The sequence below is a fragment of the Leuresthes tenuis genome, unplaced genomic scaffold (genome assembly GCF_036924035.1).
Source record: "Leuresthes tenuis unplaced genomic scaffold, fLeuTen1.0.hap1 SCAF_8, whole genome shotgun sequence".
In the NCBI taxonomy this organism is placed as follows: domain Eukaryota; kingdom Metazoa; phylum Chordata; class Actinopteri; order Atheriniformes; family Atherinopsidae; genus Leuresthes; species Leuresthes tenuis.
The window spans coordinates 2,708,096-2,720,730 of record NW_027325362.1 but is presented as its reverse complement, the minus strand read 5'-3'; the positions used below and the strand labels follow the sequence as shown (position 1 = coordinate 2,720,730).

The window sequence follows — 12,635 nt, the reverse complement described above, 5'->3', positions numbered from 1 at the left end:
AGGCAGAAAACAGACAGAAAACAGCAGAAAACAGACAGAAAACAGACAGAAAAAAGACAGAAAACAGACAGAAAACAGCAGAAAACAGACAGAAAACAGCAGAAAACAGGCAGAAAACAGACAGAAAACAGCAGAAAACAGACAGAAAAAAGACAGAAAACAGACAGAAAACAGACAGAAAACAACAGAAAACAGACAGAAAATGACAGAAAACAACAGAAAACAACAGAAAACAGCAGAAAACAGACAGAAAACAGCAGAAAACAGACAGAAAACAGCAGAAAACAGACAGAAAACAGCAGAAAAGGGTGAATAACTGTGAGAAACTGAGGCAGAGAAACTGCGCCCAGCAGTGACCTCGGCAGAAGACGACAGAACAGCAGCGATGGAACCAGTGGACTGTGCTTAGCCCTGGGTATGTGTGAGCGGGAGGATAATTTAATGTGTTCTCCGAGGGGCAGGATGAATAATTAGGATGTATAAGAGTGTTGTAACCATCTATTTACAGCCCAGACTTCATCATCGGAGGGAATATTTCGGAGAATATCCCTGAGGTGAGCTTTGAATGGCATGTTTGGTTTATTTAGAGGCAAAATGCTTCTTTGTTGCACAGTTGGGTTCATTTCTTCTGCTTCCTGAGCTTCCCAGACACCCAGATCCAGAGAAATAACGGTTTGTTGGCGAATAAAATGGCAGCAGGTACATTTCTATGATGTCGTTTTTGGTCAGTGCTGAAATGGTGCTTCGATGGTTTTATTTACCTAATAAAAAATCTGAATCCTGCCTTTTAACGGCACAACAACACACAACTCTTCAGTTTAATATCACTGAACACGCTGCACAGAGCCTCCATTTAACAGATGCTTTTATCCACACTAACCTATGGCTTGAATCCCTTTCAACCATCCGTTTTTCTCTCTTCTTTATCCACTTTGGGACAGATCACTGTTTTACTAAGAGACACACGACCAGGACCCAGATCTGCTTTGCAGTGGACTGAAACTAAGTGTTTAAGCCATGCTTCATGTCTTCTTATCATCTTTGCTGCTGTTTGCTCTTCATGATAAACACAGTTGTTGTATTTGCTCTCAGCTCATGTCGACTTTCAGCCAATCAAGATGAATTTGTCCTGCATGAACATTGGTTTAACGCCCAAAATCTACTCCAAAGGACTCGTTCAAACACTCCTAACACAGAGAAATATTCAGCCAGGTAAAACTAAAGTAAATCTGATCAGATTCCGCTTTACTCCCCCCCCCCCCTCTGCACAAATAACCGGCTCTGAGAGGGAAAACCGACACCAGAATGAGTGAAAAGGAAAGCTGCAGAGGTCATCTGTCCTGGTTCTGTCTTTATGGGGAAAATCGCAAAAGTTCGTCTTCAATTATGTCCAAAGTTCAAGCACAAACTTACGTGTGATTAGCAACAATTTTCCAGATTTAGTTCAGTCTTTTAAAGTCAAACAGGCACAAGTTCACGTGATAAACAGTGAAATTAATCCCACAATAAGGAAGTCTTTGTTCAGGCACAGACACACTAAGTTAGAAATGTGTTGGGCACCACATTAACCCATTTCTCTGCTGAAAAGTTGGTCTCTCTGAGCTGCAGACGCACTTTTACAGCATCTGCATGTGTCACACGCCTTCAGGAAACAACACACCCTACCCACCTCCTTCCCCAACAAACAAATTATCATAAGTGCAGCTCCTCCGCTGCACTGAATCAAATCCAGAGAGACGGTGACCCCAACAGCCCTCCTCACCCTGCAGTGCTGCTTCACTCCATGTCTGCTCTGCTCTGCAGTGGCTTTGCAGGACAATCACTGGATGGAAACTAATCCGCCTGCAGATGGGTTTTGTTGCTTGGACTTTTCCACACAGACACATTTGCCTGCATTTTTCCTGCATAACGCAGGTGAAACTGAGATAAATCCTGCATTTCTTTACCTGCTTTTGTGCCTGTTTGACAGGCCTTTTGGTGCTCTCCACCACCACTGATTTTTGCTAAGATGCAGCATTTTCCTCCATTAAGCTACAAGAGGAATGTCTGATGAAATCATGGGAGGTCAGGACTTTGGATAGGTGGGGGGGGGGGGGGGGGGGGGGGGTTCTCATTCAAATGAAAAACAAGGCTAACAGAAGAGTTTATTTGAAGCTCAGTTCTAGATCATTTGTTCTAATAACACCAACCTGCCTTAGACTGAGGGCAGGGGAACAGCACAGAGCATCTCAACAGGCTGCTGCAGATGGGACCTTAAAAATGTGAACCTTAAAAATGTGAACCTTAAAAATGTGAACCTTGCAGCTTCCTGGTTGAATCATGCAGCTGATGAGCTGCAGTTTGAATCAATTACTTCAAAGTTCTTTGAACACAAGCTGATATGCAAGCAAAAGCCTAAGATTTCTATTTTATTCTAGTTTTTATTCTAGTTCTAGTTTATTTTACAGTCACTCAGGTTACGAAAGGCCAAAATGGTAAAAATAAATTAGAATCTCATCAATGTCACTCACTGACACCTTCATTTCAGAGACTCTTCTCCATCTCGCTGTCATTCCCAGTCACATCGGCTCTGTGTCATCCTTAATCTGCCCCTCGGGGACAAATAAAGTTCTTTGAATGGATGAGTGTGACAGATCTAGTGAACTGTAAGCTGAACATAAGCTTCCCCTCACAGTAAAAACATCTAAAGCAGGACACATTTAACCAGGCCAGAGCATCTTAGCAACAGGAACATTGTTCAGTTCTGCCCACAACCGACTGATTTAAATCAGCCCAACAAGGCGTTAGGAGTCCAACCCAAATACCAGCACTGAAAACTGATTATATTCCACTTCCATCATTGATTTAGGCCTGAAAGGATGAAGTAAAATGCACATAAACACATGGGGCTGGGCGATGTGACGATATTAAATCGTGAAGGATTGCAGCGTGAAGACGATCCGTAACGATCTGTCAAACTGCAGAGATCGTGGATCGTCTCGGACACAGTCTATAAACTGCAGTTCTATGCTGATGCACCGACGCACCAGACGTGTTACATCATCAAACTGACCGGCCAATCACAGCGAATTACGGGCAGTGACGCGCTTTCTTACTCCTTGTTTGTGTGTAGCTGCATGGAGAGCTGTGGCTGGAAGCCAAACGGAGGAGTTGGTCACTGCTAAAATAACTCCACCTGCATTATATGGAATTGGGTTGGATTTTTCGCAACTGATCAAATGTAATTTGCAAAGTTTGCCCAGAGACGGTTCACATGTCGGGTGGCAACAGGACGAACCTGTTCAATCACTTGAAGAGGAAGCATCCAAACAGTATGCTGAGAGCCAAACAGCGAGGGGCCCGGCGGCACCGGCACCGCAGGTGGAGGCAGCAGCTAGCGTAGGCAGCAGCTAGCGTAGGCAGCAGCTAGCGTAAGCAGCAGCTAGCGTAAGCAGCAGCTAGCGTAGGCAGCAGCTAGCGTAGGCAGCAGCTAGCGTAAGCAGCAGCTAGCGTAAGCAACAGTTAGCGTAAGCAACAGTTAGCGTAAGCAGCAGCTAGCGTAAGCAGCAGCTAGCGTGAGCGGCGGCTGGCTAAGACCAAAACAGACGACATTAACACAGGCATTTAAAAAAGACACTCCTATGACAAGTCAAGCAGACGACAGAAAGAGGTAACAGAAGCAGTTAGCTTTTATCTTGCAAAGTATCGGTACCGTTCAAGACGGTAGAAAAGGTTCGAACGTCTGCTTCAAGTAGTTGAGCCGCGGTACGAGCTGCCAGCCGAAAATTACTGCTGCAACACTGTCTGTTTTTCACTTTTTAATTTAAGATTGTGATAAAATCGAAATTTTATTTAAAAAAAATCGTGATATGATATTTTTGCCATATCGCGCCCCCCCCCCCTACCTCAAGTGACTTTCCAGTCAAAATTTCTATCAAAAATAGGTTTACGTGAGTATTTTCCTCACAACTTTCATATCCACTAAATTAAGTTTATGTGAGAACTGATTCAGGAAGTGAACTCCTGCACATGCAGACTCAGGGAAGAAAGAAGCTGTTTGGAGAGCAAAGACCAAAGCTTCGTGCACACCGACCCAGTGGGCAGGACACCTCAAAGCATCGGTTAAATCATGCATCCCAAACCACCCAAACTGCTCTCCTCTCTCATGTTGTTCGTCATTTTTAGGCTTTAAGCTGCACAAATGCAAAAGTACAGATTCATTCATCGGCTAATTGGATGAACAGCGACAGTCCAGATCAATAAACAGCATCTGCAAAGAGCCAGAAGGCTATTCCTGATATTTCGCCTGAGAAAGCTGTTGGTCCCCCTGAAATCAGAGCATTAAAAGAGTCGTTTATGTGCTTTTTTCTGAGCCGACAGACAGAAGAAGGAGGATGTGACAGTCCTACTAAACAGTGGAGGTTTGATATCTCTCGCTGTCTTTGAACCAGTAAAAACTGGCACTTGGACATAAAAATAAATGGAGGCGTAGCAGTGCTTCTTATTCAGAAACGTCTGATGATTTACGCATTCAGACACTTTCCTCTCCGTGACCTTGGGTCGACCTTTATCGCTCTCCGCCTGCAGGCTGCTGCAGAGGCTCTAAGAGTTGCATGTTCCACCAAACAGCTGCTGATCGGAATATGGTGACGAGGAAAACTGGCCAAAAAATAGGCCCTAAAGTACACAAGCAGCTGAAGTGGTCAGAGAGCGCAGGTTCCTCCCAGTTCCCGTGAACTCAGACAATAATTACTGCTATGAGCAGCTTTCAGTCCTGCTTTAAGTACTGATCATATGAGCTGTTAATTCAGAGCCTCCTTTAATGGTTTCACTGTTAGGTGTCAGAACAGGGAGGGGCTGGTCAAAGGAGACCTATTTAGCCGTTATGGAAGTGAAAGGAAGAAACAGATCATAAGGATCATGAGGTTATTCAATAAGTTACATGTTGAGCTTTTAATTAACTGCATAAGTGCAAAAGCTGCAGAACGTGTGGCTGGGACTATGAGCCCTGAGCGGCAGTTCATCATACATGCATCATCACGACATTTAGAAACCCAGCAGCCCCCCAGCCGTGGATCCATCAGTCAGAGTTTAAGCAGATGAAGGAGGAAGCTGGACTGAAGCTTTAATGATTTCTGCCCAGCTGCAGCTGACTTATTTCAGGGATGTTTCCACAGAAGCTTCATGCTAAGGAGTTCTACTTGTTTCATGCTCACAGCCTCAACTTTACATGAAGAAATGATACAACACACCAGAGCAAACTGCCATTATATCTGACCCCTGAAGACTAAATTCCACACACGAGATAAATAAAGAAATGGTTGAAGAATCAGCTTCTTCCTCATCTGCTGAACATAAGAGGCACCCCAGAGTCATGTGCTGGTGCTCCTAAGTTTTGCACTGGCTCCTACCTTCTCCATTTCGCCGCTCTTCCTTTTGCGCGTGGAGCGCGTGATTTTAACGGTGACGGCGCTCTCCTCTCCCTGGCGTCGCAGCGCCATGCGGTTCGGCTGCAGGGGGCTGAAGGAGATCTCCAGCTCTGGCCGGGGGAAGCGACTGGTTCGGCCGTTCTCTGTCGAAATCTCCGAGGCGTCCAGGACTGACGGAAAGCCGGCCGAGCTCTGCGGGAGATTAGGATCCAGGGTCACTCACAGAAATGCGTTTAGGTCGAGGATACAGAGCAAAAGGAGCCTGAAAAAGGGTCAAACTCAGTGATGTTCTGTGTATTCTTTGATATCATTTTGTTTACATATGTTTAAACTAAGTTGAAATGCATTATTTCTGTTTGTAAGCGCGCACATTTGGATCTAATTGTATTTTCAACTTGGTTAAACTCGTTTTCTTTTCTTCTATCGGTGCTGGGAGGAGCCATGTGAGAGCTGGGGGGGGGGGGGGGGGGGGGGGGGGCATAAGTGAGCATCCTTTAGATGTTAAGATGTATTCCTTTAGATTTACAAGTAATTTGTTTATTTAGTTAATTCTTTGTTGGAGTAATTATTAAATTAACTGTTAGGTTCTGTTTCTTTATTTGTTAGTATGTGTTACCCCCCCCCTTGTGTTCAAAATTGGTCCGATCAGCCAGTATTTAAGTTCTCCTTTGTGTCCTGTTTGGGACGTCAGTTTGGTTCTTTGTTAAGTTACTTATAATTTGAACAGTTGGTTTGAAGTTATTCTGACTTTACTTTGTTTTGTTCATTTGACCTCTTTTAAGGGTCCTGATATTATGTTCTTTGGGTAAATAAAACCCTCACACCGCCACATTTCAGAAGCATATTTACAAGCAGCAACGTAAAAAAAAAAAGGCAAATCAAGAGGCCAAGATTGCGTTTTTCAGAGAAATGCAGAACATGACATCATTATGTTAACAGCTGTGGTGAAACGGAAACTCAAGAGGAGTGTGCAGGACTTTAAACATCTTCTGCATGCACAAACATTCCTTATTGGTGGAATATTTCGCTCTTATTTTCCTAAAATGCAGGACAAATGATTGCATTAGAAGCAGTGATGTTGCTGCAGAGACGTGGCGTCGTTAGTGGTGCTGATGGAGGTCACAACGAGCCTTTTGTACAAAATTAAGAAAAATAAATGTGATCTATATTCTGGGTCGGGGTTGAGCAACAATGAATAAGTTAGACATCACACAACCCCGTCCCTGAGTGAAATATGTCCCACAGGGACAGTTCGGGGGACTGTTACATCACACATGCAGCTAAGAACAGGATTAGCTCGTCCCTCCATCTTTACCTCCACCCACAGCTTCGCATCATGTTGCACTTAATGTACCTGGGAAGTTGAATCCATGTCGTTTTTCAGCTTTTCTCGCTTTGTTATTAGCAGCAATAATAAATAGAGTTCAATGAAAGACAGAAATGACCTAAAGAAGCTCCACCAGTGCTTTGCTGAAGGTTTTATCACCAGAGAGGAAAATCAGACCTTGTGTCCGATCTTTTTCCAGCCTGAACTACTTGGGTTTATGGAGCCTGCATGTGACAGACGATGTGATTTTGAGCCGCCAGCTGGCTCTTACATCACTTCAGCATTTCTATCTGTGCTGCAGTGTTTTAACAAACTGAGCCAGACAGTTCAGCCTGAGGGCCGAGACGCAGCAGTTCCTGAAGCATCAGGACCAAACATTGCCAGTAAAGCACCTTTCTATCAGCTTGCTGTGTGGCTGCATTCTGGCTGCTCTTTTCACATGGATGCAACGTGCTTAAAGAGTTTTTACATGTACTGTATTTTCCACACTATAAGGCTCACCTGACTATAAGGCTCACCTAATTCTAAGGCTCGCCTGATTATAAGGCTCACCTGATTATAAGGCTCACCTGACTATAAGGCTCACCTGATTCTAAGGCTCGCCTGATTATAAGGCTCACCTGACTATAAGGCGCACCTGACTATAAGGCTCACCTGATTATAAGACTCAACTGATTCTAAGGCACACCTGATTATAAGACTCACCTGATTATAAGGTTCACCTGATTATAAGGCTCACCTGACTATAAGACTCACCTGATTATAAGGTTCACCTGACTATAAGGCTCACCTGATTCTAAGGCTCGCCTGATTATAAGGCTCACCTGACTATAAGGCGGACCTGATTATAAGACTCAACTGATTCTAAGGCACACCTGACTATAAGACTCACCTGATTATAAGGCTCACCTGATTATAAGGCTCACCTGACTATAAGACTCACCTGATTATAAGGTTCACCTGACTATAAGGCTCACCTGATTCTAAGGCTCGCCTGATTATAAGGCTCACCTGACTATAAGGCGGACCTGATTATAAGACTCAACTGATTCTAAGGCACACCTGACTATAAGACTCACCTGATTATAAGGCTCACCTGATTATAAAGCTCACCTGATTATAAGACTCACCTGACTATAAGGCTCATCTGACTATAAGGCTCACCTGATTATAAGGCTCACCTGACTATAAGGCTCACCTGATTATAAAGCTCACCTGATTATAAGACTCACCTGACTATAAGGCTCACCTGACTATAAGGCTCACCTGATTATAAGGTTCACCTGATTATAAGACTCACCTGACTATAAGACTCACCTGACTATAAGGCGCACCCTCAATTATGGGGTCCATTTCTGAACTTAACCCATACATAAGACTCACCTGACTATAAGGCTCACCTGATTATAAGGCTCACCTGATTATAAGGCTCACCTGACTATAAGGCTCACCTGATTATAAGGTGTACGGTCGTTTTTTGTGAAAATTTAAGGCTTTTAGGTGCCTTTTGGTGCGGAAAATACGCTGATTTACGTTCAACATTATACCACCAACTACAGAAAACAGGGGTGGAGGTTACGCCACCTAAAAACTGAAATGAATAGAGGTGAAAAGACGTCAAAAATATCTTTAAAAACAAGCCTGTGATAAAAGAAAAAGCCCAAGATGTCTGCAGCCACTTCAAAGCTGATGTCAGGAATATGTGACAGAACTTCAGATGTCGTCTGGCAGCCCAGCAGGCACAAAGACTTCAGTCATCTCACTGCTAATTAAAGCTCATGTGCTCACCTGACTGCTGACTGATGTTCTGGTATCCCTCCTTTCCAGCTTGGCGTTAACGACGTCACTCTCGGGTTTCCCAGCCGGCGCTGCAGGGCTCGCGCTGCTCTCAGTCTATAAGAGGCAAGGCAATAATCAACAGTCGAAACGTCCATCTATCGCAGTGAGCAGAACTTTATCCAGACAACAGATGCTCAAATCAACACTTCTGGTCAGAACATTCAGGAAAGAAACTCGAGCAAATACAGAATGCACATATTCACACAAACACATGCTGAAAGTATCCAGTAATTCATCCCAATGCATGCAGAGAATTGTGCTTCAGGTGGACGATGGAGGGGAAAAGATTCTACCTCAGAGAGAGCAGAATCCAGACCACCCACACATCGACACCTCTGTGGTTTCAGGAAAAATCGAAGGTGCATTTAGAAACAAGAGCTTGTTCAGTTAGTACGATAAGCCAAAGTCCAGCTGCTGTTTTCTGGGTCACAGAAATGCCTCATTGGAGATTTCTATCTGATCAAAAGACTCCCACACAAAAGACGAATGAGTAAACTTCTGTCTCCTCAAACAGATGCTGTGCATTGACAGATTTAAATATGCTGCTGCCTCCTCCTCTGCACATTTGTTGACTCAGATGTAAATTACAAAGCATTTCATTTTCAAACCGAGTTAAATCTCCTGCTCGGATCTCTGACTTTAGGACAGTTTACATCTGAGGAGTTGTGTAACATGTGTCAAAATGTATTTCTTATGGATGCACCGATCCGCTTTTTTCACCTCCGATACCGATATTTGGTTTCGGCCGATACGATACGATACGGATCCAGGAAAATTATCCAGGAATTATGGTAACAAACGGTAGGTTTTATTGTGTGGAAAAGACTGGGATCATTCTTTTCTGCAAGGCAACATCAGACTTGACTTAAACACTTCTTTCCTGTTTTTGGCGATATGAATCGGCTCATTGCCACCGATACCCGATCTCGATTTTTCTTCGATATCGGTATCGATATCCGATCCAAATATCGGATATCGGTGCATCCCTGGTATGTGTTGATAGTAAAGCAGGAAGTCATTCTCATGAGGCTTTCAGTCACTCTGCTGTGCTTTGGGTTCATCTGCAGTGGAAGTTCTCCTCATTTCATCAGTGGCTGCATAAATTCACCTGCTTTCCTCTTAAAAACGACTTGATTCGGATTCATTCATTCGGCATTTCATTTTCAAACCGAGTTAAATCTCCTGCTCGGATCTCCGACTTTAGGACGTTTACATCTGAGGAGTTGAGGTTTGAGTTGAGGTCATGTGAGGCTTGAAGGGTGACAGAAAGCGCACGTGGCTTCAGGTCTGAAAGAGTGTCACATCCCTCTGAAGGCAGGTGAGCCGCCACAGTCTCAGAAACAAAAGGATTTAAAGGCGCACGGCTTCTCTGAAACGCAAATCTTTCAAGCCACCTTTCAACCAACGCTGGATTGTTATTTGATGCAAACTGGACTGCATTTCCTCTGGGACCGACCTGTGGAACTGCTGCAGAGGCCTGGAGCTGCTCCCTCAGCTGCAGGATCTCTGCCTCCCTCTCAGTAAGAGCAGCCTGCAGCTCTGCCCTGCAGGGACCAGCATCACCAACATCCTGCAACGCAAAGTTCACAGGCTTTAACACACAAATACGCTAAATAAAAGCTAAACGAGTGTCCATGAAAGTGTCTGCATGCTGGGAAATATGCAGGAGAAGCTGCTCTGATTATCCACAGCATAAGGTCCCCAGCTTCATCCCACCCTGGCAGTAAAATGTGTTCCACCTGAAGGATGCCAGGAGGTGACACACAGCCAGAGATATATGTGACGACAGGTCAAAGAATAAATTGGAAGGAGATTTATCAGCAGCTATATTTCATCACGTGCTGAACAGTAACGCTCTTTTTAAAGAACATGTTCCAGGTTTTCTCACGTGTCCATGCATGAAATCTGCCTGCCATCTTTTAACTTTTCTGGACCATTTTTAATCACTTGAATTATTTTATTTCTTTCCCTTTATATTCTTTTAATGCCTCTTCCAATGCTTTTACGTTCTCTAAAGCACTTTGAATTGTTTTCTACATGAAATGTGCTGCACAAATAAATCTGACTTGACTTTTTTAAGCCTTTAAAACCTCAAACATGAGGATCTGATTGTGCCGTCACCTGAAAAGACTCAGCTTCAGTATCCAGTTACTCTCCTTCTGCGTTGGGCTGAATAACATTTAAAGCTTCGTCTAATATGTTGCTGTCCCATGAACATAAATGATAAGACAGAAGAACTCTGCTTTTTTCACCTCCGATACCGATATTTGATATTTGGTTTTGGCCGATACGATACGATGCGATACGATACGGATCCAGGGAAAATTATCCAGGAATTATGGTAACAAACGGTAGGTTTTATTGTGTGGAAAAGACTGGGATTATTCTTTTCTGCAAGGCAACATCAGACTTGACTTAAACACTTCTTTCCTGTTTTTGGCGATATGAATCGGCTCATAGTCACCGATACCCGATCTCGATTTTTCTTCGATATCGGTACCGATATCCGATCCAAATATCAGATATCGGTGCATCCCTGGTATGTGTTGATAGTAAAGCAGGAAGTCATTCTGATGAGGCTTTCAGTCACTCTGCTGTGCTTTGGGTTCATCTGCAGTGGAAGTTCAGTGGCTGCATAAATTCACCTGCTTTCCCCTTAAAAATCGACCCGATTCGGATTTTTAAATCAACATAGCACAGTAATGACTTGCTGCCTTTCACTGTTCATGCTCACATCATCCTGAAGATGCCGTTTGGTCACATCATAACAACAGTTGCATCATCATTAAAGCACACAGAAGCTCGGCAAGCAGCTAAAGGCACTCAAAGAGTGAAACTCAACAGTGATGCAAAGTCTGTTAAGCTAACCCAAATGTGACAAACTCTCACAGAAACCAACGAGTGATCGATCGCGGGTGTCGTTTACCAACTGAGCCTCATCTCATTAGTCTCATTGCCTCCTCCGTCCTCCTGCCCCTGACCCAGATATCGTTCCCAGCCAGATATTTTGAAGGATGTCTCATGTGGTAAAATGCACTCTGAGGAGAGCAGATGGAGCATCTTTGGCTTTTAATCAGCTCGACATGCTAATCCCACATTGTTAATGCTGGTTTATTTTTGGGGGGGGGGGGGGGGGGGGGTTGAAGTTCACCTGTTAGTAGCAGGCTGGTCACAGTCTGTCCTTTTGCTCTCACCTCCAGATTAAACCACTCGGATCTTTGCTTTAACCAACATCTTGTCTGTGGGTACCTGGTGCTCAGCTCAACAACTCACTGGGAAACATACGACGTAATCTGTTCCTTTCGTTATCACGTGTTTGCACACTTTAACGCAGTTAGTTGAATAATAAATGCATTCGAAGGCCATAAAATCCGGCTGCTAGCTTTCTGGAAGCATCACAGAAGGTTTGCAAGAGTCAGCATTGGCCAAATTTGGCAAACAGGGTTTTATTTGCATTATAGCACATATGTCAAAGTCCTGCAGGTTTTAGATGTTTCCCTGCTTCAACACACCTGATTCAGATTAAATGGATCTCTTAGAAAGATTGTTAAGTTCTGCACAAGCCTGCTGATGATGCATTGATCTGATTCAGGTGCGTTGAAGCAGTGAAACGTCTAAAACCTGCAGGACAGCGGCCCTCCAGGACTGGACTTTGACATCCCTGCATTATAGCAACAATTAAACCGATGAGGTCAAGTGTCGTTATAAATAAAGCCCCGTAAAGTTCCTCTTTAATGTGAGCAGATGCCCTTTTTCAGCCTTTTCTAAAGAGTCTGCAGACAGTTTAAAAGCGTCGGTTTGTGCGTCTTTGGGCAGAGATCTGCGGCTCATATCACTGCAACAGGTGCAACTCATGAGCCTGAAATGGGTTCATATCTGAATAATGACACATTTCAATCAGGCAGTGAATGAAAAACATCAGAGAGCTGCTGGTATTCTGCCTGTTGCTCAGCTGGTAGCTTCACAGGTCCCAGGAGGTTTCTCAGGATGCATGTGGCGACACATTTTGCTGCCAGGTGTGAACACGTTTAAATCTGTCAGCCTGGGATCGGATGCATAAT

At 44.0% G+C, this 12,635-nt stretch overlaps 2 protein-coding genes across 2 annotated transcripts in view; one reads left to right on the top strand and one right to left on the bottom strand.

Annotated features, from left to right (window-relative positions):
* Positions 1–12,635, top strand: part of LOC140312735 (endothelial PAS domain-containing protein 1-like) — a 486,153-nt gene that overhangs the window by 427,980 nt on the left and 45,538 nt on the right. The gene's annotated exons all lie outside the window — the stretch shown is intronic.
* The window catches only part of kif20ba (kinesin family member 20Ba), a 65,065-nt gene that overhangs the window by 27,453 nt on the left and 24,977 nt on the right, over positions 1–12,635 (bottom strand). The window contains exons 28-30 of the mRNA XM_072390513.1: positions 10,031–10,144; positions 8,524–8,628; positions 5,391–5,600 (exon numbers count right to left, since the gene is read on the bottom strand). Coding sequence (XP_072246614.1) covers positions 5,391–5,600; positions 8,524–8,628; positions 10,031–10,144 — 429 coding nt within the window. The remainder of the gene's footprint in view (positions 1–5,390; positions 5,601–8,523; positions 8,629–10,030; positions 10,145–12,635) is intronic.